The 25128-nt window shown below is 41.4% G+C and overlaps 1 protein-coding gene across 5 annotated transcripts in view; it reads left to right on the top strand.

Annotated features, from left to right (window-relative positions):
* The window catches only part of STOX2 (storkhead box 2), a 77480-nt gene that overhangs the window by 34737 nt on the left and 17615 nt on the right, over nucleotides 1-25128 (top strand). The window contains exons 1-3 of one of the 5 annotated variants that reach the window (XM_075751946.1): nucleotides 14952-14970; nucleotides 16007-16081; nucleotides 21710-21862. In XM_075751946.1, coding sequence (XP_075608061.1) covers nucleotides 21730-21862 — 133 coding nt within the window. In that variant the 5' untranslated portion in view covers nucleotides 14952-14970; nucleotides 16007-16081; nucleotides 21710-21729. Of the gene's footprint in view, nucleotides 1-2738; nucleotides 2766-14841; nucleotides 14971-16006; nucleotides 16082-21709; nucleotides 21863-25128 lie in introns of those variants that run through there. The other 4 variants (XM_075751949.1, XM_075751948.1, XM_075751945.1 and 1 more) reach the window with 4 other exon arrangements.

Raw genomic sequence — 25128 nt, forward strand, 5'->3', positions numbered from 1 at the left:
GAGCACCAGGTTTTTTTCTTATTTTCTTTAAATACAAATGAGATGCCAACAGAAATGATGACTTTTGATTGTAGGTTTATCATCCTTCAGCTAATAGTCATGGCACATCTTCTATGGATTGTGCAATTTGGTTGAGCAGTTGCTACTTTAGCTGTAAGCTATTGTCAGTCATCTTGTCCTCCCTGGTTGTTTGCCAGGTTCCTCCTCCTGTACTTGAGGAAAAACGGAATCGTGAATGTTAATATAACTGAAGGTACATGGTTGGTCCCAAAGCCAAATACCAAAACTGATAAAATCATTATGAGCCTTTTTTTTTTTTTCCTTTCCAAAGGAACCTTTTAAACAGAAGTAATTGATAACTATGTAAAGCTGAAGATCACAAGAAGGAAGTGATCTCATGCTTCCATGGCCTCATAGATTGTATCTGAAACATGTTGGCTGTGTCTAAACTAGGCTGTGAACTCCTTGGGGCAGGGCCGGTCTTCTTCCAGGTCTTGTAAAATGCCAGACATTGCTGATGTCACCTGGTAAAGAACCATTTCCTCATACCTGACTTGTAGAGGGAGTGATGGATTTCAGTTGCATTAGTGATGGAAAGATGACTGCCAGCATTTAAATGTTTCAAAGATAAATGACAAACAGAGAAGCCAAAGCAATACTATGGAAAATCAATGTATAGGCAAGAAAATGCTTTGGACTCAATATGGTGGTATGACTTTTGAAAAACATTTGCACTGTCTTGGCTTGTACCTTCTGCACTGAGCCTTGGCCTGGGATTTTCTGTATGCCAGGGATTGCATGATCATAGGAATCGCCTGCTGTTGCTCTTTTATATTGCCTGGCATGGGGAAAAAAGGATTTATAGAGGTTTTGGGGTTTTCTTTCTTCACTCTTTCAGCTATTTGTTTAGTATGAAAGGGCTGTACCAGTGGTCTTGTGGATTGTGTGTGCATTTCCAGCTTGTAGTTGCAGGGCTGGGGAAATCCTAGCAGTTGTGCTGCCATCCACAGTTCTCAGTCTTGCTTAGAGTGGTGGCACTTCCCTTTCAAAATTGGTATTACTCTACCGTGTTACCTTCTTGATCTTTCTTTCCATTGCTCAAGCAGAAAGTTTCCATTTCTTTCAAGTTAGCCAACTCCAGTAAGGAGTTGCATGTCAGTCTGGAATAAAAGCATTTGTGCAGCTTCCTTAAGTAATTCAAATGATGAGTGAGCTCATAGAGGGAAGAACATTGAAATTCAGGCTGAATCAGTGGTTAGTTGGCTGCTAGATCTCAGCTTCCCTCATGCCTGAGGGCTGGAGGAGGATGAGGTCGTGGTACTGATTCTTGACCACAGCATGCTGCAGACCTCCTATGTGTTACGAGGGCTTGCATCAGCTGCATCCCAAACACCGAGATACTGTGACACAAATACTGCTTTAGCTTTCTCCTAAACATTCATCAGGTTGGCGTGGTTAGGCTGTACGTGTTGCTGATGCCTGTGGACCATGAGACACACCAGCCCTAGAAACCAAGATGCCTGTTTACACTTGTGAAGAAAGCCTTCAGCCCAAGTTCAGAGCAGAGCACAAATTCATCCTCAGGATCTACAGCAAAGCACCTTTTGTTACCCCGTGATTTGCCTTTATAAACTAATTCTTCTTGCTTTTGATGCCTTTTTAAAAAGACTACACAGTCAGACATCCTTTTACAAGCAGAACCAAGAGGGATGGAGGATGTGGTTTGTTTTAGCTTTCTGATTTGCTCTACAGCATTGGTTTTCAGCAGGTGTGCTGGTCACTGTTTTTACAAAGCATGTTTGGTCATAGAAACTCCTGCATCTGTTCAAGACAGAGGTAGCAGGTCTTTCTACCCTTCTTGTGCAAAATCATTTCCTTTGTCGTTGTCTTTTTAGATGATAACTTCTTCAAAAGGTGGAAAATTGGCCTAAGTGTCTGTACAAGTTTGGATTCTACCTCAGTAGCACGCAGAGGGGTGTATTAAAAACAAAACAACAGAAACCTTGGATCAATTATGAAGCCATGCTGAGTTAAAAAGTCGCATGAAATACTTGAAGGGGTTAGCCTTTTGAAGAAGGGGGTGGATGTGGTTGCTGTGACTGTTCAGATGTACTTCTGGTGTCATCAGCATGTGTCCCATCACGACAATACCCTCGAGGAGGCAAAGGGGTTTTTGTGCCTTTACTGGTTTGTTTGGGGTTTTTTTAGAGTAGCAAGCCCCCGTCATGCCCTCCCTTCAGGTGAGAAGGTTTCTTGTGAGGACAGAGTGCCGATACAGGAATTGGATGGAAATCTGCTTTACCACCATGTAAAATCCCCAACCTCACAGGAAAACACAAAGAAACCCCGCAACCCCAAAGAAACCGATCAACAAAAAACTTTTTAATTTTTGTTTCCTGTGGCAGCAGCAGCGCACAGACGTACATGTCCTGTGGGAACTGCTCCAGCATCCAAAATGGCGCACAGGTGACCTTCACTGAAGGAAAGTGCTGCCCCTAGTTTTGGTTGAAAATGTGAAATGTGTAGTAAAGAGGTGGGGGTAACGTAGTGCCTTCGAACTAGGTGAATATTGCTTTTCTTCCTTGTTTTGGGGGGCCTGAAACGTTGCCAGCTTTGCTTTAAGATTTGGGAAGGGAGATGGTGCGCCACGCGTTGCCATGACGACGGGCTGCCGTGCCCCCCCCCCCGCCCGCGCGGGGCATGCCGGGACGGCGGCGGGGCGGGCCGGCCGCGGTTCGGCGCCGCCGGGAGGTGCCGCTGGTGAGGTACAGCGTCGCCGGGAGGTCGCCGGGCCGGGCCGGGCCGGGCCGGGCCGGGGGGAGCGTTTCTTTTCCCTTTTGAGTCAATTACCCGCTTTGCTGCACAATAAAACCTCCGTCGGCAGCGCGGGGCGGTGGGTGGCAGCGCTGCGTGGCCCCCCCCCCTCGTTCGCGCAGGAGTGTCGGTTGGTGCGGCGGGCGGGTCCGGTTGGGCCGGTTGTACCGGCGGAGCTGCTCTTCTCCCCGGGAAGCGTGGATGGTGCCTTGCCTTTGTCTTCGGGATTAGCAGGGGGTGTGTTGGCGGTTGAACGTGCGCGGTGCTGTAGCAGGCCGCTCGGAAATTACCGTTCTAGTAAAGGCCGTGTGTTTCTCTTCGGTGCAGGTTTAAAGAGACGGTGCGGGTCAGAGTCCGCTCTGGTGTAAGCACACGGTTCGTTTGAAGGGAATAGTGTCTTATTCGGCCGTTATTTACAGGCCTAGAAAGCTGGAGAGTTTAGTGGCAAAGTGAGTAAATCTGGTATGTCTTAGCAGTTCGAGATTCTTCATTGTTAATGCTGGAGGGCAAAGAAACAAATATGTATTTAAATAGGTTACAAAATTGCAAAGCATACTTCAAACACTGAAACACCTTACCAGTCAGTCTGTGTTATTTCTTCTTAACGTTTTTAACAGTGGTCCAACTGCAAACTAGAGATCTAAGTTTTCCAGACCCGTGAGTGGACTCCAAGGGAAGTCTTGAACAGCAACTGCAAAGTTGTCCAGTGTTTTCTTCCAGTCCTAGAATGGAAATTGGTATGAGTGCCTACACTCATAATGCTGGAAGTCTCTCCTTCCAGCTCCAGTAAGCTGCAAGTAGGTCCTTACTCAAAATTTTTCTCAAGTTGCAAGATGCTCTCACACTATGCAACTGCTTTATGGTTGCATCACAGCTCAGGTTGCAAATTACAAACTGGGCTGTTTTAGGATTTTTAGATCTTAATCTTTAAAATCTGGGACACTTCCTGACAGGTAAATTATGCATGCATAGTACACCTGATGTGTTGGACCTGCTGCACATGTGAGATGAGTCTATATGCATGCAGTAGCTAGTTTCCAGACATCAGGCAGCCTGAGTTGCCAGGCATCTGGAGAAGTGGGCAATTACTTCAAAAATATGGGAAAAGTGTTTTCATGTGCAAGCATGCATGGGGCATGGGATTTCTGTGAATAATGTAAGTCAGTTCTCACCTGCTATCATTCTTCCTTTCACCTTCCCCTGATAGAATATAACTTACTTTTAAAGCTGAAACCAAGTTAACTTTAATTTGTGTTCTGCATAGTTGCATGGAAGCCCCAGTGGTTCCTTGAGGGCCCAGGAAGCATTCGTCAGGTGGTTTTATTTGTGCTATTTTTGAGTTGCTCCATGGTGGGGACGTGGGAGGTACAGGTTTTGGAATAGTTTCAAACAGGTTCTGGAGTTCTGTATTTTACAAAAGTTTTAAACAGGATATTCATTGGGGATTAAACCAGTTATTGATGGAAAAAAAGGAACCACTGGGAGCATAATGAATTATTAGTACAAGTGTTTTATTCTAACAGCAATGTTTGTGGTGAAGATTCCTGTGACTACAAGTACATTTCACAGGGAAGAATCTTCTAAGAAAATACTGGTTCTTGCATTGTGAACAGTATTTAAATAATTGTAACTTACAATGCATATTTTTTTTCAATCTTTCTTAGGAACATAAACTCCCAGTTTGGAATCACCTTCACAAATCCTTGGCTTAACAGTATGATGGGCTAATGGAAGATGTTTCCATACTTCCTTTTCTTTCTTTGTTTTGGGGGGCGGCGAGAGCATCGCTTTCTGGAACTTACTGCCACCTTTGAAGACCTGTGAATAAACTAACCAGGAGACAGTTTGAGGAAAGTGGTCTGACTGCTGTCTGTGTTTGACTGAGGAGTCAAAAGATGTGGAAGTTGTTTCAGGATTCATCTCCCATGTAATAGCTCAGGAAGGCAGCCTGCTGTTAACTCAGTTATTTGGGAGCTGTCAAAGAAAGCAATATCTTATTTTACAGTATTATTTGAGAAAAAGGTGCATGTCAGACAAAGACAATTTACAACCCATTTATTTTTGACATTCTCCTAATTCTCATTATTTGAAGTAAAACCCATCTTCCTGACAGACCAGCTTCTTCATTCCCCTAATGCTGCAGCAAAGTGATAATCCTTTATTTGTGACCTCATAGACTGTTGCTATGGAGAATGCTGTGATATCAGAAAGACAGCACTGTGACTTCACTGTTGGTGGAAGAAGCCACGGTTGAAGGAGATGGCCTGCTTTCTGCAGGCCTGGGGGAGAGTTTATGTACTACTTGTGTTCTGCAAGCGCTTCCTAAGGAGCAGTATCTGGCAAACAAGCTTGCATAATGTCTGTCTGCGTAGGTGATGATACAGTCAGCAGCAGTGTGTGAGGGGAAAAATTGTGGTGATTATGTTTGGCAAGGTTACTCCTGCCCTTGAAAGAAGTTACGTTGTCAGGAGGAAAATGTCACTGGGAAGTTACGCAAGGCTTTCACATCCTCAGTCTCCAAAGATATCATGAGGATATGACTCTGAATACCAGAATTATTTTCTCTAGAACTAAGAACTCCTTGGTCTGTATCCCTTTCTTTGAGAATATAATTTTGTCAAACCCAAAACTTTCCTTGGAAACATTAATTACATCAAAACTTCTATCAAAAAAAGTTTTTCAGGACCAAGGCAAAAGATACATAAGTCACATTCAAACCTTTATACCCTAAAGTAGACGTTTGGGCTTTTATTTATAAACTAAATTTTATTTATAAATGGAAATATGAAGGAGATGCATAACTTCAGGCATTGTGCCCGAGATTTTCAGATACTCCCAAATAGCTTATATGTGTGGATTCTTTGCACGTTCAAGTCTGAGCTTTTATACCAGCTTTCTGAATTGTATTCCTAAAATTAGGCTCCTGAGTAACTGTCCTGATTTTTCAGTAGTACTGAGAGTACAGCAGCACTCAATGGAGCTAAAGGGTAGTGCAAACCTACATCAGTTTTGAAACTCAAGCCATGACTATTAGAAACAACATATGGCAATAGGAACCAAATTTTGCTCCTCTAATAGCTCTGCCTTTGACCATAACAGGAAGTTTTTAGAGAAATAGTACTTGCAACTCTAAATGTTTGTGGTTATCTGCTCTTCAAGAGTTAAGGTATCAGAACCAAGGAAAAAGTATTAGTAAAAGAAAAAGAGTAATTCCTTTGTTTTAACATTTAATTTTTGAATATGTGTGATTGAACAATAGGAAGCCACATTCTTGCCTCCAATAAAATTATTACTGTCTTTTTACTATTGATTATTCCATTTTTCATTTTCACTCTTTTATGCATGATGTGAAAGTTCATGCAGAGGAATTTAGCAGGATTATGCGTGTACAACTGCCTCCATTGATAGAACTTTTGGAAGTTGTATAAGCTAAATCAGGCTAAAAAATCGCTCTTTTTCCAGAATAAATGGGGATTTATGTAGGTATAATTACACCAAGATAATTCTGGCAGTAAATTAGTCTTTTAGACCAAAGCCTTGAGGTCAGTTTCCATCTTATCCCTGTTACACAGATGTTCCCCAAATTGTGTTCAGAGAATGTACTGAACTAGATGCTGTGTAACAAATCTACAGTGCAATATCTCAATTAAATATAGTACCAGAATTAAAAGACCACAATTTAAAGAGGAAAAATCACAAGCCTTATGCAGAGGCTTTGCAGACCACACATGGCATGCAGGATGCACTTTGTGAAGCCCTGCATTTTCGAGTTCTTGTGGATTACACCTTCTTTCTATGAAACTACATGTGCATGTGTGGAAGGGCTTCTCATAAAGCAGGAGAACACTTCTAAAGACAGTATTGGTGATGACATGCTTAACTGCTTGCACATGTTTTGTTTCAAACTGCCCAAACCATTAGCATGCTCCCTCAGTGGAGTGATGTTGCATGTGTGCCTTATTAATTTACTCTCAGCTTTCTTGACTGTCCTGTAAGCTCTCATCCTTCCCTTAGCTTTGATCTTTCATCATAAAAGCTTAGAAGCAACCCTTTGGAGAACAAGCTAAATGTTTCTTTTTAGCTATTCTGCCTGTTCCAAACACTGGGAAGACTCATTCAAAGCCACTGGAGGATGCAGTTCCTTTGGCCAGAGCCAGGCACCCTGGCTTCCGCCTGAGCTGCTGGGGATGCTCCGTCGGCTGGGTCGCTGGCACTCGGGCTTTGGCTTTGGGCTGCAGTGCAAGATATGTTTGTTCTTCCAGGCTTTTAATTGAGACTTTGAACGGAGGCTTTCATTGAATCCTTTGTGTGCGTGGGGTGAAGGTCAGCCTAGAAAACAAAACAAAGGCAAGCACCGAGTGGATGCAGAGCACATGCAGATCGGCCTTTACAAAACAACTGTCCTTTTGTTCACTTCTTTCTTCACTGATACACGCAGCTGTTCCCACTTCACTTATTCCAGCAGTCCTGTAGACCCTTATATTTTCCCAGCCTTCCTACAGCTGGAGGTACTAATTTTATATCTTACCATTTGTTTATTATTCCTACTTCCGTTTAGCCCCACTAAGCATTTGGATTCTTTTAACAAGTCTTCTTTCATCATTAACATCGCATATGCTGCATCGCCTGCTTTTGTTTTTCAAACAAAAATCATCTTTTTCCTCACATTTCCTTTTAATCTTTCCTGTGTTTTTTCTTACTTATATTGTTTCTTGTTTTTCTCCCCGATCTGCTGCTGCTGCTAATTCAATTTTTATAGCTTAGGGGTTTTTTTAAGTAACCTCTACATTAGCTGTTTAAGACTAAAACTTGTAGCTACCAAACAGGCAGGAGGAACAGCAGAGGTTTCAAAAAATGCTTTTAGGGCTACTTACCTCCCCTGTGTTTCCACGGGCTGGTCTGCACAGCAGTTCCAGCCTCCCAAGGGGGGTGAACAGGTGAGGAGAGGGGCATGTACCATCCCCTTCACTATGTGCAATGCAGTGTTTACTGATGATCAGAAATGCTTTTGAAGCAGAGAGCCTTGTCAAGCTCTGGCTCTGACAGACACTTTTTACCCTTCTAAATAGGAGTCATGTGCCTTTGGGCCATAAGGTCTGGGTGAGTTAAAGTACTGCCTGTGGGGGTAGCTTGTTGAAAGAGTATGGCAGTAACTGTAAGCCCTTTTTTCTTATGGTCCAGAATGAGGAATGACAACATAATGACAAAATAAGGAATGATGTTGTCATTGTTTTAATGGGTGTTAAGAAAATATTGTCTTGCTATGGCATAAAATGTAATCATTCAGAGCTTGGATTTCTACATCCCCTATGCTTTAATCTCAAAATTTTGTTATATGCGATTTTCTCTCTCTGTCCAGTGGTTACTTGCCAAATTTATTCAAGAAATTATCCCAAATCTCTCCTTTTGCCAGCCTTCTGGTTTAGTTCAATGTAAGTTGAGATGATCATAAGCCCCTGAGATCGTCTCAGGAATCTAGTCTTGATATCCTAGTTTAGGTCTCTCTCTACTGAATAAGAGGGCAAAGATGCAACTATTTTTATGTACTCTCATCTTTCAGAAAACTGGGTCATAGTGACACTTGGGGAGTACAAGGACTCTTCCACGATCTAGTGCTTTATATATGCTTGGTGAACGTCCAAGAGAAAAGTCTTGTCGAGCTCAGTTTAGAATACAGAGGAGAAAAAAGAACAACAGCAAGTTCTGGTCCCTGGAAAGGGTTAACAGTGCTCTGTGCAGCAGGGATCGATACCAAATGTTTGGGTTTTAATAGCTGTATTAGAAATCTGAAGGATGGAGTGGATAATGAAGTGGTAACCCTATCTGTCAGATCACAGTTGTTCAGGTTCATTAAGACTGCTGAGGAGGACTTCAGAAGGCACTAGCGACAGCTGAGTAAAACAGCTGAGCAATTCTGCAAAATAGGGACATCAGGAGCGTAGCGTAAGGCAATGCAGTGAACAATGAAAAAATCGTGCTCAAATATGTTAGGTTTCATATTTTTTAGGAGCATGGTCTGCACATTGCTGGAGTCAACAGTGAATGTGTTAGATGAGTGAGGTGGTGGTAATTAAAAGTCTAAACATAAGGCTGTGTAAATTAGGAGATACATAAGAAGTCAAGCAAGAGAGCTCTGTCTGTGGAATTGATAATTTCATCCTTGTTTTGGATACCAGGTTCAGTTTTGTGGCTCATGTACAGGGAGATTTTCAGATTCCTGAAATTTCACTTTAAAAAGAAAAGAGCGGGAGGTAGGGAGGTGTTACTGTTGTAATAGTAGTAAAATGCCTGGTGTAGGTTTTGGTTTACTGCTTCCTATAGTAAAACAAGTGCTCAATAAAATCAAGAAGCAAAAAACCATGTGAAATGGACAGGAGGAAACATTTAATCTAGTGAGTTGTTTAACTGTGGGAACCCCTGGTTCCGGGTACTGTCATTTATTTGGGGAGGTAGTTTTTGATTGCTGCATTTACTGATAGTCATACTAATTGGGAGAAAAAAAGGAAAATGTGGCAGTCCTTGAGGATCTCAAAAGAATTGTTTCTGTCTAGAACAAGTGCATTTCCCTTTAAGATGCAGTATACACTAGTGGCAATGTGTGCAGTCGGTTTTCTAATGCTTCCTGTAAGACGCTTGACCAGCATGAGAGGCAGCAGATTTGGTGAGTTGCTGAGCTGTTGTGCTGTGGCATTTCCCCGTGTTTCCATCCGCACAGCTGATCCCCACACAGGGGAGACCAAAGGACAGAATGTGAAAGTATTTTGAGCCATTGTGGGAAACAGGGGCCGCTGCATCTATCCCCTGCAGGTAAAGCCCATTGGCAGATTATCTTAGTATAGCTACTTCATGTATTAGGGTGTAAGATATTTTTATTTCATAAGCATAAAAGTACATCTTCTTAAATGTACTCCAGCCATAGTGAAAACTTTTCTTTCCACCACAGGGAAAAAGATGACCCAGTAAACTCTCAACTGCTAAGTCTTTGGAGTGTCTAACCTTTTCTTTTTAAAAATCACTTTGGCACTATTTTAATTGATTCCATGCCTGGCCTTTTCATCAGTTCTTTCCTAGCCAGGAAAAACTGGGCTGTTAAAGGCTGCTGCAGTACCATGGGACTTGTGCTCAGTGTTGCAGGTTCTTATTTTAACCTGAAGTTATCTGCCAGTCATCGCTATTTGTCTGAAAAGCTGTAACTACTGCAGTATCATCTTTGGGATGAAAATCCTTCCATGGTTACAGCAGTCAGGGTAAAAGAGGGCGTACTATGTCATTGGGTTGTACTGCTAATCATCCCTTCACCTTTGAAGAATATTAGCAGCAGACTAGACTCTTGCTGAATATTTGCTGCAGCATCCCCAGCCACACTGAAAATGTGTTCTGGCTAAACTGAAGAGGATAGTGAAGAACATGTGGCTAAGACAGGCTGATTGTTTTGTTTCAACAGCCACGTTCTGTGCTTTCAGGAGTGTTTATAAAGGAATATTTTCCTCTGCCTTTATAAAATTTCCACCCTAAAAGAAAACATCTAGGTTTATCATTGTTTGTTGGGGGGGGGGGTGTCTTTTGTTTCTCATGTGCTCGCTCTCTTTTGCCAAATCTCCTCTAGCGTCAGATTTTTTTAATGCTTCTGTCTTTCCTTGTGTTTACTGTTTGCTGCCAGAACACAGGCGGGCTTTGTTTTTGAAGGGGTGGTGTGGTCTATAACAATATAGCTTTAACATTAATAAAATGAAATTAATAATAACAAGTTTCTGTGCAACACCCCCCCCACCCCACCCCTCCTCCCATCCCGTGGTCCTAGCTGTCCTGTTAGAGAATTCTTCTGTGCGGTTTAAAATATCACATACTTTCCAGTGAGCTATAATTTAAAGAAGTCTCTTTTAGTAGTGGAATTCGAAATAAACAATTGTTTTACCTACTGGGCTTTTTAGGGTGGGAGTTTTGTGGGTTGCTTTGTTTTTCCTGTTAAGACTTGATGGGTTCATTCAAATGCTGTTTACTGGGTTGTTGTATTAGCAAGTGTGGCACCTGGTTATGGTTCTGTCCTGCATTAGGTAACATATAAAGTAGTGTTTGGTTTTTGTTTTAGTTTTAGTGACTCTTTTTAGCATGTGATAAAATGGAGATGCCTAAAGATGGATAACAAATAAGAAGAATTGGATGGTCAAAGATCCTTAATCATATCCACAGAGTGAGCTGTTAAAGTATAATGGGCAAGATCAAGGTCTTGAGAGGCAAACCTGGGAATATTTGCTGCAATCTTATTAGTTGCAGGCAGCATAAAAAAGATATCTGGAACTGGTTGTTCAGTTGTGGGGTGACAGTGAACCAGCTATGAAAAAAAGCAAGTTTTGTTCCTATTATAGGGCAGGGTATTTCCACTAAAAGTATGGAAATTTCAATTTCCTTTTACGTGATGCAGGTGAGAGCTTAGCTGGAGCACTAGAATATGGTGCAGAATTCTGATTGTTGCTTTTTAAAGAAAAATTATGTAAGTTAGAGTAATGTAGAAGAGTCTTCTAGAAAGATTAAAGGGGCAGACATAGGTAAGAACACTAAAAGAGTGCTTTTTTTTTAAGCTAGTGGAAAGCAACCTGAAGGAGGGGAAGTATGTTCTCTGCAAATACATTGGGGTATTTTGCAACAGGAGAGGGGAAAAAAAAAGAGTATTTAAGCTCCTAGACAACGTTAGCACAAAAACAGATGGGCATTACTTGTTGGGATATTGCTGAATTTAATACCCTGATCATGTTCCCTCTTGTGTTTTCTTAAGTCATTTCTTAAAGAACGAGGGGATTTGTTCAGGTAAGCCAAGTGGAACTTATTAGCATACTGCAAGTAAGTTGTTATTAGTAGAGCACTAATATTGCAAAATTCTTAGAATGAAGAGATTTCCTAAAGAAATGTAAGTGTAAGTTTGTATCTTTCTGATGTTCCTTAGTCTGGTTTCTTCTGGGGCCACAGGGTTCATGGGTTGGGTTCCCAGTCCCATGTTTGGGTGCTTCCTGCTTTGTGAGGTTGGTTCTTGTAGAATTAATGGTAGATAATAATGGTAGATGACCATAGTCTCTGCAGCTACAGACTTTGAATGCTGAATGTTGATGGCTGATGTTAGCCTCCGAAATTCAGGATCCACCAAAACTGGTCCAGGCTAGTCTGAATTTTCTCGTGCTTTTGATGGCCTTCTTGACATCTTTTGACGGTGTTATTTTTTAGCCTTTTTTTGTTCTCTGCCCCGCTCCCGCCCCCCCCCCCCCCCCCCCCCTTGAGGACATTCCTTTTTTCCTCTTGAGTTTCCCTCTGGTGATGGCGAAGGGGCTGTGGCAAAGGAACGGAATCCCAGGCCCTGGCTTGGGAGGACTCAAGGGTGTATGCAAGCTAATGTGGAATTTGACAAAGGAGTCTGTGTTCAACTCCAGCACAGTGCGTGTGCAAGGCAACAAAATGGGATCTTTACATCATGTGCTTTCTCAGTGTATGAGAGAGATCAATCTCAGGCTACACTGTATGCTGTACTGGTCTATTTGGATGCACGTGCATGCATGAAGTTATACAGGACGAAGTATATGATCTGTTCATGCCATACACTGTCAATAAGGCAGCTTTTGTTTCAGTACCAACTTCTGTCATGTGCTGGGAGGGAGATGGGGGATGGAGGAACAGAGTAGCTGCCTTGATTGGGAAGTGCATGTGGTATTTTGGCTAGACCTTCCTCCTGTGAGGTCATGCTGCAGTAACATCACTGATGATGGCAGCACTGGTTTGTCCATCAACTTCAGCTCTTCTAAACAGTCTCATTTACATTTTCCCCACTGCTGGTGTCTCCTTTCACTTTTGCTCTCTGCCATGCTTGAAGTATCAGGCACTTCTTGCTGTTCTTAATAGTGATGAAAGGGCTGTGTAATGGTGCTGTGAGCTGATGAATTTGAGCAAAGGCATGCCTAGGTGCATGGGCACACTCAGTGTGTTCTACATGTCTCTAGGATGTTACATGTGCAAGAGGAATTGTCTCACTCAAAGAGCTTGCAGTTGTGTTAGTCTGTTTGGAGTAGTCAGGCTGGTCCTAAGTATATAATTTGGGTTCAAGTGCTGGATAAATTTGCTAGAGAGAAAGGGTATTAGGGTTGTGGTATGAGCTTTATCTTTTTTTCCGCCAGTATTTTAACTTTGTTTATAGTAGCATGACTGCTGCTGCAAGAACTTGTGCATGTGTGTGCAAACAGTACCGCACACACAAGCCCAGCTATTTAGCTTTGCATGAATGTTGTCTGGTGCAAAGGAAAAGCAGAGTGGAGCTCTGGGGTTGGTTGGTTTTTTTTCAGTAGGTGCCTGTTGTAATTCACTTTTAAACCCACAGAAATTTTTCTTCTTGTTGCTGTAAAGTGGGTGTGGGCTTAGCAGACAACCAACCAGAGTTTCCACAGGGTGATCCTGGGGGACCCAAACATCGCAAATGCCAAGTTGGATTCATTAGAGGCTTTGCGGCTGATCCTGGAGCCCCAGGGAAGGCAAAACTCCTGTAAAGATGAAGGAAGATTTCCTGGAATGAGGCCTTTCAGGGAACACAGAAATGGATGACTGTATAGCAAAAGCCCGGCTTTTAATGTTGAGATTTCGGCTACTGTGTAGTAACTGCAGGTGTAGCATAGCACCCAGTTTACCTTACACTTGTAAATTAGCCTGTTTATAATATGGTTTTGCTGCATAACAATCACCATAGACCTGTCAACAAAAATGATGTTTGTTACTTGTGCAACCCAGCTATTTACTTGTTCTCTTGAAGCCCTTACATAGACCTGTTTTAGGCTGGGTTTGACTCTTTCACTGCCAGGGTAGTTGCTAGGGCTTACAGCACAGTGAGGTGGTGACCTGTGTGTTCATTTAGGGGAGAATTGAAGAGAACTGCCTGTTCCAGCCCAGCACAGGTGAGTCCTGAAGTGCTGTGTTTCTGGATTTTACTGATAACTAACTACTGTGCTTGAAACTATTTCAGAGCGCTTAGGATACAGGAACCTTTGAAGTAGTGCCTTGTGGCGGCACTCCTTTTTTTGTTTGCCCCTCTGTTTCTGCATACTGGTCTTCTCATTTTGATGACTACATCATGACTACAAATAGTTCTTTTGCAGTAAAGGCAATTTTAAATGTTTCCTTCTCTTCAGGGAAAATCCTCAAGCATCTAAAAATGTTTCTCCAAAACAGCAGCATCTGTCTCTCATCACACACTATTCCTACCTCTTCTTCGGTGTTTTCCTGATGCTTTAGCTTAGCATATCCTCACCAAGCAAAGGAAAACCTAGCCCTGGGAGTGAGATCCTGACACAGTGACCTCGTTCTGAGCATTACCTTCTTTGTCAGCAGCGGCAGAAGCTGAAGCAGCTCCGCTGGCTTTCGGCACTTGGAGCAGTTTGACATTTTCTGTCTGGCATGGTTTCAGGGCTGACTTTGTTGTGAGCCCAAATGGTGAATGGGATGATGAAAAATGAGCTTGCAAGAACTTGTCCACCGCTTCTAATTTTTTGCTAAACAGCATGCAGCAGCACAACTTTGATCCAGCATACAGCAGAGCTGTTTGTTACCTGCAGGTCTGCAGCATTCTTCAGGACTGACATAAGGAGAGTAAATCTTTCTTTTTAATCAATAGAGTAAAAACTGGTAAGTGTTATGCTAAATAGTGAATTATTTAAGGAAATACTGCTCTGTGTAAGTGTGCGCGGGGTTGCATTTGTGGTTTTGTGTATTGGAGCGTTGTGTATTACATCAGGAAGATATGTTAGGGGTACATTTTTTGTCTTGACTAGAGGGTTAAAGCTTTCACTTGTCTTTGCTAATGCATGTAAATAGCTTTCTTGTCTACTTAATGAGGAGGCTGGCTTGTTATCCTGTACAATGCAGCTGGGCACCGTTCCAGAAGCCGAGGCACTTGGTTTCAAAGACAAAGAAGCCAGCACAGACGTAGGGAGAAACCTGGAACGTTGCGCCGTTGATTTTTTTCACAGCGATGACTCATTTCAGTTCACAAAGGATTCTGGGCAGGGTAGTGAGAAGTCAGGTTGGCTGATCCATTCCTATGACTTCACTTTGCAGAGAGCCAGGGAGAAGAGGAGTGACACTGCAGAATCCTGAGGCACTGCAGTGGAGAGGTGCTTTGCGAAGACTGTGAGTGCCTTCGGAACAGGGGGTGGTGTCAGAACGTGATTCCAGCCGTTCTGTGGAAATAGGGCAAAAGGAGAGAGATGTTTTCAAAACAGTGTGTGGGAGTTATATTTGTAGTCCCCTTTAGATTCTCTACCTCCACCTCCCCTGTCATTTCTTAACCATTTATTTCTCGTACTTATGTGAGAATTGTGTGAAATAGTGTTCCTTTCAGTGGAGCTGCATAGATACTGCATTATTTTTTATTTTCAGGAAGCCCCTATTTCCTGCGTTAAGAGGTGGGTGTTCAGTATATTACTGCCTAAAAGCATGCTTTTTTTTTTTTTTTTTTTTTTTGTCTTCTTTCAGGTCCTGTGGCACTGACCTATGCTGCAGCCAGCCACCTTCCACAGTGATACAAAGCCCCAATATTGCACATTGTTGTTACATGACAGCTACTCTGGATACTGTACTGGAGCATGGAACCAGACCATAGGGGTTCAGGTAAGTCCCCCTTTTTTAACATATTGTGTGCCAGGGATATTGACATGGGCATTTATTAAAAGATGCATTTGAAAAATACTGTTTGAGGAAACACATCCTAAAGCACACAATATATTAAAAAAAAACAGTCCCACTCTCCTTCTTCCCAGGATAAGCAACGCCACCAAAATCTCCTTGACTGAATCCTCTGGGAAAGTTCCGTGCTCCAGGAGAAACTTTTTATGATCTTAGTTGTAACACGTGCTGGGATATCACTTTGGATCAGGAGGCAGCTGGCCACAGGACATGAACAAAGAAAAGGAAATCTAAATCACAGGAAATACGCATGATGAATGCATGTAAGACAAGTCTTCTGTCTGTGGATAATTTAGCACCTGTTTCTGAAAGTTAGCGCCACTTGGTGAACCTGGAGATCATGCTTTTAGCTGGGTCTGAATGATTAAAAAGATCAATTTACATGGTTGAAGTTAACAACTGGCAAGGGACTAGAACTTTGTTCAGAGGCCAGTGTTTGTCATATGATTGGTCATCATTAAGATTGCTGTGTTTTCTTCAGGCTGGTTAGAATTGGAGTGGTCACACTGCCAGGTCACATTCTTGACGCGTTCATGATCTGTATCTGCAAGGGAAGGTATGTTTTGGCGTGCATGCATTTCAGAGGTGCAGAAGGAGCTTGCTGATTAGCAAATGTGGTACTGCATTTGTTGAGCCTTTGTTTAAACTGCATTTAAACAGGAATAAATGGACAAATCTTTAATGTATGTTTTTTTTCTTACTGTTATTAGTCCTCTGATATGTGCAGCTGTCTAGTAAACACAACCTGCAGCTTTGTTCATAAAATACTCCAGGAAATGTGGTTTAAAAGGAGGATTTAGCTATGGCTGAGAACAGCACAAGCAACACACCTTCTACTTTTCTTTATTTCAGATTTTGCCAGAAAAATGTGTTCTTTTCTGTGTTAGTGTGCTAGTGCAGATCCAAGATGTTTGAGAGTAATACCACAAAAATCTACATATTCTTCCTCCTGGTGTTTATTCAGATGGAAATGTTGTCTGGCTTAAAATGGCAATTATATATACATAAGAAAGGTTTTATTTGCTACATCTATGTAAGTATTCTATAATTAGAGTGAGTCAGTCACGGGGTTTGGGGAGAAGAAGGGGTGATGTGCAACCCAGACCCTTCTTTAAGTAAATCTGAAAATGTGCTTTTTCTAGAAGGGGCTTTTTGTCCATTACCAGTAGTTTTGGTTTTGTTAGCTACCTTTTGTTTGAAAAGGATCTTTCTGTAGTTCTTCCCAGAGTGAAATCATAGGTGTTGACCACAACAGGCTGTTGGCAAGACATTTTTTTTAGGGGACTTCTGTTGCAACCACCAGTATAATGATGAGGTGCCATGAAGTTACTATAGTTTGATGTTTTCTGATTAATAATGTAGTTCTGTAACCAGCGAAAGTAGCGAAGTCAGATTTCCCTTGACAAATGTGGGGTTTTTTGACTGGATTCTCTCCTGTCTGGTGGGCGGTGACTATCCTGAAGCTCTGTGCAGATGGAGCGTGCATAGCAAACACTCAATGTAGAATCTTTGTTGTCTAGTGAGGCTTGACACATGGATGTACACAGATTGTGATTGTGCAAGCCTCATTTCCTGTGGAAACCAGGCTAAAAACATGTTTAAAGTTTGTCTTGATCCATAGGAAGCAAAAAGTTAAAAAGGTGTTGAGAGGCTGGATGGAGAAGAGAAACTGAGCTTTGGCTTCCTGTATTTTACAGGATGCAGAGTGTAATCAGAGGGTGTCTTCCTCATTTCAGGGAAATAGTGTGTATAAATTCTAATAAAGTGTGGCTTTGCACTGTAATTTCCTTAATTTTCCTTCACAATGGCTGTACTGAATTGGTTCCATTTATAAGTCAAGAGGTGATTTTACAAACAATCTTCTTGCAAACTTCACGAGACAGGGAGTTTGACTTCAAGGTCACTTCTTTCCAGCAGTAGAATCACTAATAAAAATTCTGTCATCAGCATGTAGTTGATAGTTTAATTGCTGATACATGTTGCAGAATATAGTCTACTTCATTTTCTTGGTGGTACCAAGACTTTCAGAGAACAGAGACACTAGATGAACTGGCACAGGAAAGGTTCTGGCTGGTACGGGTTCAGGAGGTGTGAATTTTTGTTCCCAGCTCTGTTACAGACTATCACTTTCTCATCTGTATGCTAAGGATAGTTATGATTACCCAGTTTTTCGGAATGTTTTGAAATCCGCTGAAGAAATGTGCTATGTAAGAGCTAAGTGTTTATTTTATGTGCTACATAATCTTTTGTTCTAAGTAACAATAATTATTTTTTTCCCACAGGGTGGTGCTACAAATCTCCAAGGCATAAATGAGGACAAATCCTATTAATTGTTTGTCTTGTGCTTAGACATTTTTTAAAAGTACCACTTAAAATGAGAAGTCTAGAAAACTTTTTTAATTCTTTAGAGAAAAGTTTTGAAAGACACTGCAGAAATAGAGCTAAAACTAGATATATATATCATCTCATATTTAAAGAAAACATGCAGTCAGCTGGTGAAAACTGCTTTCTGAGCTCCAGTTTTCATTTAATTGGGAACATAAACATATGAAAGTCAAGGATAGTAATTTGATTTCAAAAGAAAGCTGCTTTAGACAAGCATCAGTCAGACCTAACAGGAGCCATATGCTAGATGTTTTATGTAAGTGATGTGGCCTTCCAAAAAAAAAAAAAAAAAATTAGGAAAAGCATTTTGGATTTTTTTAAAACAGATCTTTCCTAAAGAATTTCTAGTAAACCTTCTGATCAATGGGCTAAACAGTATTTATGCATGTAATTGATGTTAATATATTTTATTAAATTGTAGACACACGATAATTTCTGTAGTTGTGCATCAAAGAAGTTTATTCACTGAACTGTAACCACAGAGTACTTGTAATTTCCCAGAGCCATGGGATAGTTAAGATAAAACTTGGCAAGTTAGAGCCTCCCTGAGTTTAGGGGCTTTTGGCTTTCTATCACTAGGTCTGTTGAAAGTTTTACATATGTGTGCTAGCCTTATTAAACCAAGAGCCAGTAATTATCTCCAGCAGACAGTTATGGACAACAATATGGAGGTAATTCTGGCACAACAGAGGTGAAACAAGAGTTGCCTTGTCATAATGAAGAAGGTTGAAAAGCACTCAGTGGAAAAGAATAAGGCTTAACTGGTGATAGTCCCTTACAAAACAGAAAGAAAGGTGTTCACATAAACCGATGTCGGCCATTTCTGTTGCATTTAAAGCCATTGAAATTATGATTTTATGGACAATTATAGTTGTCTTTATAGTTAATTAAATGGTTGTTAAGCTCCCAAATGTTTGCAAGCAGAATGTATGTTACCCTGGCATACTAACTATAGCATGCTTTGCTAGACATTGTGTTAACATTAAGGAACTGATACTGAATGTTTTATATTGCTGAGTTATGTGCAGTATAGTTAGTATTTCAGTGGAAACTTTTGGCTTGTTCCCATTGACAAGAACCCAACTGGCAGTGGTCAAATGTGCAGACTGAATGTTTTCTGCACACTGACCTAGAAAAGCTGGAGGCCTACTTTGAAAGGAAAGATTTTGCAAAGTGCAAGGTTACTAAAATCCAGGTAAACTTTATTATTCCTTAACTTGTACTTAGCTGATTTTAAGTTAACAAGCCCTGACTGGGAGTGATCCCAGAGGTGAATCTCTGCAGGCTGTTGACAGTCAGGGGAGTGACATGGGGTGAGCAGAGTAAGTGGTTTGAGTTCTTGTCCAGGCATCCCTCTGGGGGCAGCTGGGAGGCTGCAGAGCAAACCTACATAAATCAGCAACACTCACTAGGCTTCATATATAACCCTCTTCGAGTCCCTTTCCCACTGCAGGAAGCTGATTATGGTATTAAGGCCGATTCCTTACATCCTAAATATTATTCTGGTTAGCTGCAAGTGGATCATTCTGGGTGCAAGGGAAAGAAAGAGGTCTTCCATCCTGGTGGCTGCGTAGGTGGCAGTGTGAGTGCATGGCTGGGAGTAGGCACAGGGATACTCTTGCCACGGTGCTTTGGTTTAAAAAATTACCGGATCTTTGATGATCTAGGTAAAACAAATGAGGAAGTTACTGCCCTTCACCTGGATGTCCTTAAAGCTACCCAGGGAGCCCATTTCAGTGCCCAGTGAACCTAATAAGTTTAAACCTCAACTGAAGGCAATATATACCAATCTGTTTGACGTTGCACTGAACTGAATTTAGTACTGTTCACCAAGACACCCATGACACAGATAAGCTCCCTGTGAAGGGCAGTGATTTCTTAAATTGCTTAGCTAAATCTGCATAATTCTTATCATAATTATGATGCTTTTTAGACATGAAACTAATCATTAAAGAAACTGATCCCCTACAGCGTGACTGTTGATCAAAGTTGGTAAAGTTATGTGTCTGGTTGATTACAGAGATTCATCTATGGACAAGTTTAAGCTGACAGCAGGTATAATTATTAGTAAATAGTAATATAGTAACAAATTATATTAAAAGTATAAATGGTGTTTGCTCCAAAGTCATGTGAAAGTGTATCTGTCACATTTCCCTGTAAGTTGCCTGTGATCTTGATTGCCATTGTCTGTAAAGCACTTGTGGCAGGAACTTTTCAGGTGTACATGCAAAAATGCCCAGAAAAGGTTATATTTTAAGGCATCATTGTGTGGTCAGATAAGAATGAGGAGGATCTCAGGGTGCACTGTGTTGAAGCTGGAGGAATGCTGCTGTGTTGGGATTGCGGCATTGGTCTGGTCAGGCCTGATTAAGCAGAAGCAATCAGGAAGCAATAGCAGAAATGTGTATTTTAAATCATTGCTGTGTCTTCAGTAATGTGTATCACTGTTGTACAACAGATTGTACAGCTGGTGTATTGAAATATATTGCAGTTATGCAATTTGCTACTCCCACCAATTTTTTTTTTCTAAAGTACTGAATATAATGCAAGATTAAAAGCATTTTGATAATAATTTTTAGAAACCGCTGTTCCTGTTTAGTAGGTGTATTAGGAGTGTAGAATTAATAGGGCAAATATCAGATCCTCTAAATAGTGGAGGAAAGTTTGAATTTGAATTAATTTCCAGTATTTGATTCCTGATTTGGTCACAAGGTATTGCTCCATGACAGCAGAAATATGGTGATTTTCCTGAGTTTTCAAAGCCATTTAGGTAAAACTTAATCCCTGGCTGTTGACTGACCTGTGGCCAGAAAAGGATTCATAGTCAAGCACCCCTTGTACTGTCTGTTACTCTTTATTATTCCGTTTCCAAAGGAAATCTTTTAGCCTGCTGCTTCCTTCTATTTGAGATAATTGGGGAACTGTTACCACTTCAAGAGGAGGTACAGAGCAGAATCTAAAAGCAATTTCTATATTTATATGAACTGTGTTAAAATGCACATATATGTGTGTATTTGTGTAGTCATGCTAGTATTATCAAATTGTAATTTCTCCTATAACTTTTATTTTGAAGATCTTTCAATGTTTTGGGGTTTTTTTAAGTATGCATTAATGAATTAATTTTAAGGACAACATGAGAAAAGTTACAACAAAGTTAATTTTCACGCCATCCTGGAACTATTAAAACTTCTCTTCTAAAAAATATGTAGTCCATACAAAGACATTTGACATGTAGATCCAGGAGAGATTTATTCAAGGTACCAATCTTAAGGCCTCTAAAGAGTGTGCTATGCTTTATCAGCTGAGCGAAAATGTTATTCATTAACTTAGCAACCTCTTTTTTTTCTGATCTTTGTTACTATTAAGAAAAAGTATTCTATCAAGTGGAAGTGGTGGGTGATCCATACTGCTAGTCTTTGAAAGGGGAGTGAAATCGCCCCTTTTATGTCCAGAGGAATAAATGCAACTATTTTGTTTGTGCAGTTAGCTAGCAGGATATTTAAACATGAGGTTTTGCAACGATAAGTGCTAATATGTAGATATTTTTTCTGAATCAATCTACTGCACCCTTTGAGAAACTATGTCTGCATAGTGTATATCTCCTATTTTCCAAAGTTCACCATGTTGTAAGTTTTGAAATAAGCCATTGAATGGTTCTCCATTCTAAGAGTTTTAGCCCCAGCTCAGTACAAAGACTACAGAGCTGTGTGCATCTTCTCCGTTTGTATCTCTACATCCTTGTTCTATGAGCAGATTTTTAAACAAAATGCTTCATTGCACATCTGTTGTCTTTTTACAGGTGATGTATCACCCATCAGCATGTCTCCCATCAGTCAGTCACAGTTTATTCCACTTGGAGAAATCCTTTGCCTGGCCATCTCAGCAATGAACTCTGCCCGAAAACAAGTCACACAAGAAGCACTAATGGAGCACCTAACAACCTGCTTCCCAGGTAACTGAACATTAATAAATCATTGGTCAGATGGGCAATGGGCGCATGTCTGTAAAAGGGCATTTAAAGAATCCCCAATCCCTACCCAAAAGGATGCTTATCTTTTTGGCTTCCTTAAAGAAGGAGTTGCAGTGTTCGGTAGTCTGCTTTCCTTCACTTTTCTGGACTCACTTTTTCAGGAGTCATTACTCCTGAGATACTACCCAAAAGTAAAAGGAGGCTTTAGGGTTCTAATCTTATAACCTTTTCTTTATTCTTAAACGTACAGAAAATCGAGTTCTCTTTGACAGGGCTTTTCATGTGAGGTGCATTTTGCAGTTTTAATTCCTGACTTTATGTAACTGTTAAAAATAACTTGAAGTACTAAACAGCAAACTGTATTGGTATATTTCTTTTTTTCAGACCAGTATCAGAATAAACTTGTTTTGTGATTTTTCTCACAATATAACCTTCTTTATCATCATAGTCAAAAGAGCATAGGACTTCTTTAGTAGTTACGGAGAACAAAATATTTTATCATAGCCAGAGCGGACTTATTCCACCTTGTGGCTTTCAAGCCAGTTGTGAGCCAGCTCATAAAAGCTCTGTTGACATCATTCAACCAGTTCAAATGTCATTGTCCAGTCTCCCTAGACATAACCTCATGGAGGTCTCTGTGTAGAGCATTGTCTCTTAAAGAGCAGGTTTCCCACATACTGTAATGTCTTCCTCCACCTACGACAGGCTGTCAAAACTGGTGTGGCCTGATGCAAGTAATAGAGTCCAATGACAATGATGTGCCTGCTTCAGGGAGAGGTCATATTTAAATTGAAAAGAGGTTTGGTTTCCAGGGGCTTTCAGGGTCTTCTTGGACACAGTTCTGGCTTTTGCCTCTGTACTGCCCTTGCTTGAAAATCTTTAAATATTTTGTTTGGTTGGTTTTGGTTGGTTTTTTGTTTGGATTTTTTTTAACACAACAACTTCCTCCATGACTGAAGGTTTGGGGAGCCATAGATACACTTGCTGTGTTTGTACGTGCTGGTGTTCAGAAGATATTCTTGTCAGCATTTGAAAATATTTATCAAATGGTGAAATGAAAATGTTGTGGATTAAAGACACTGTAACATCAAAAAAAGGAAACCTGTATTAAGAATGTACTCATGAATATGCTGCTTCCCAGCTGGCAGTCTGTATCTGGAGTTGGTGAATCATGCAAAATGCATCTTGTAGAGCCATCTAAAAGTGTGGTGTAAAAGCACTGGGCAGAGGTTTACTGCTCAAGAGTGCGTAACTTTTTCACTTGTGCTTTGTATGATAACAGGCAAGAAGTTTAACCATTCTGTCTCTCAGTTTACAATTCTCTAAACTGGTTGAGAAACTTCTCTATTGTACCTCTTTTACAGCTGTAAAAATTACCTAACTAAAAATGCTTGTGGTGGGTTGATCCTGGCTGGGGGCCAGGTGCCCACCAGAGCCGCTCTATCACTCCCCGCATTCACTAGGCAGGGGTGAAAAAGTATAACAAAAAGCTTGTGGGTCGAGATAAGGACAGGGAGAGATCATTCACTCATCACGAGCAAAACAGACTGAACTTAGAGAGGGAATTCATCTAATCTATTACTAAGCAAAACAGAGTAGAGGAATGAGAAATAAAAGCAAATCTTAAAACACCTCCCCCCACCCCTCCCATCTTCCAGGGCTCAACTTCACTCCCAGCTTCAACCTCCGTCCCCCCTCAGCGGCACAGGGGGATGGGGAGTGGGGGTTACGGTCAGTTCATCACATGTTGTTTCTGCCACTTCTTCATCCTCAGAGGGAGGACTCCTCTCATCATTCCCCTGCTCCAACATGGAGTCCCTCCCACAGGAGACAGTCCTTCACGAACTGCTCCAACGTGAGTCTCCTCCACGGGGTGCAGACCTTCAGGAGCAAACTGCTCCAGCGTGGGTCCCCCACGGGGTCACAAGTCCTGCCAGCAAACCTGCTCTGGCGTGGGCTCCTCTCTCCACAGATCCACAGGTCCTGCCAGGAGCTTGCTCCAGTGTCGGCTTCCCACGGGCCGGTGCCTCCACCTGCTCCGGCCTGGGGTCCTCCACAGGCTGCAGGTGGAATCTCTACACCCCCTCATCCTTCCTCCATGGGCTGCAGGGGGACAGCCTGCTTCACCATGGTCTTCACCACAGGCTGCAGGGGGATCTCTGCTCTGGTGCCTGGAGCACCTCCTGCCCCTCCTTCTGCACTGACCTTGGTGTCTGCAGAGTTTCTTACATCTTCTCACTCCTCTCTCTGGCTGCAAAAGCTCTCCCTAACTGTTTTTTTCCTTGTTAAATATGTTATCACAGAGGTGCTGATTGGCTTGGCCTTGGCCAGTGGCGGGTCCATCTTGGAGCCGGCTGGCATTGGCTCTGTCAGACACAGGGGAAGCTTCTAGCAGCTTCTCACAGAAGCCACCCCTGTAGCCCTACCCGGTACCAAAACCTTGCCACGCAAAACCAACACAATGCTTCAGTAAGAAAGCTACTGATGTGTCTACCTCATCTAGGCAGCCTAACCATAGCTGTGTTTTGATGTCTTGAATTTTTTTGCTTACCTTTCAGAGCAAGGATTAGTTAAAGCCTTGAAGGTTACATGGCTTTTGCTATAACTGATACTAAGTCCTGATATTTTAAAATATAATTCTGGATCGAGAGCAGTGTTTGAATAAACAATTCTGTCTGACATGTAATAATTGCACTTTGGAAAATGTTACTGCAAGTATGTTTTGTGAATACTGGCTTTCTGTCTCAGTTTGTGGTTTTGTTTATCAGGGTTTGTTTTTTTTTTTTTCAATATGCTTGGCTGATTTTTAAAATAGTGGTGAAAGTTGTAAGAGAATACAAAGTTCATGATTATAATTCCAGTTTAATTAATTTTGCTGATTTTTTTTTCCAAGTCATGTTTCCTATATAGCTATGTACTAGAAGAATTCCATAGGTTGCAAGTATTTTTCCTATTATTCTGTCAATGTATTTATGTAAACATTATTGCATGGTGGAAATGATAACTTATTGGTGGCATCCCTTGAATTTCCTGGGATCATGATTATCAGTTGACTTGGTGTGTTGTGTTATTCTTGCTAGACAGAACCATACATCAAAAATAATTCAACAGGCTAGATTATTTAGTAGACTCTGCTCAGAAGAACCCTGAGGAAAGTTAGCACACAGTTTCTTGCTGCCTCTTTTTTTTTCTCCCACTATCTGTGAACATGTGCATTTCTCAACTCTGACATTAAAAAAAGAACCTTG

The sequence above is a fragment of the Balearica regulorum genome, chromosome 4 (genome assembly GCF_011004875.1).
Source record: "Balearica regulorum gibbericeps isolate bBalReg1 chromosome 4, bBalReg1.pri, whole genome shotgun sequence".
In the NCBI taxonomy this organism is placed as follows: domain Eukaryota; kingdom Metazoa; phylum Chordata; class Aves; order Gruiformes; family Gruidae; genus Balearica; species Balearica regulorum.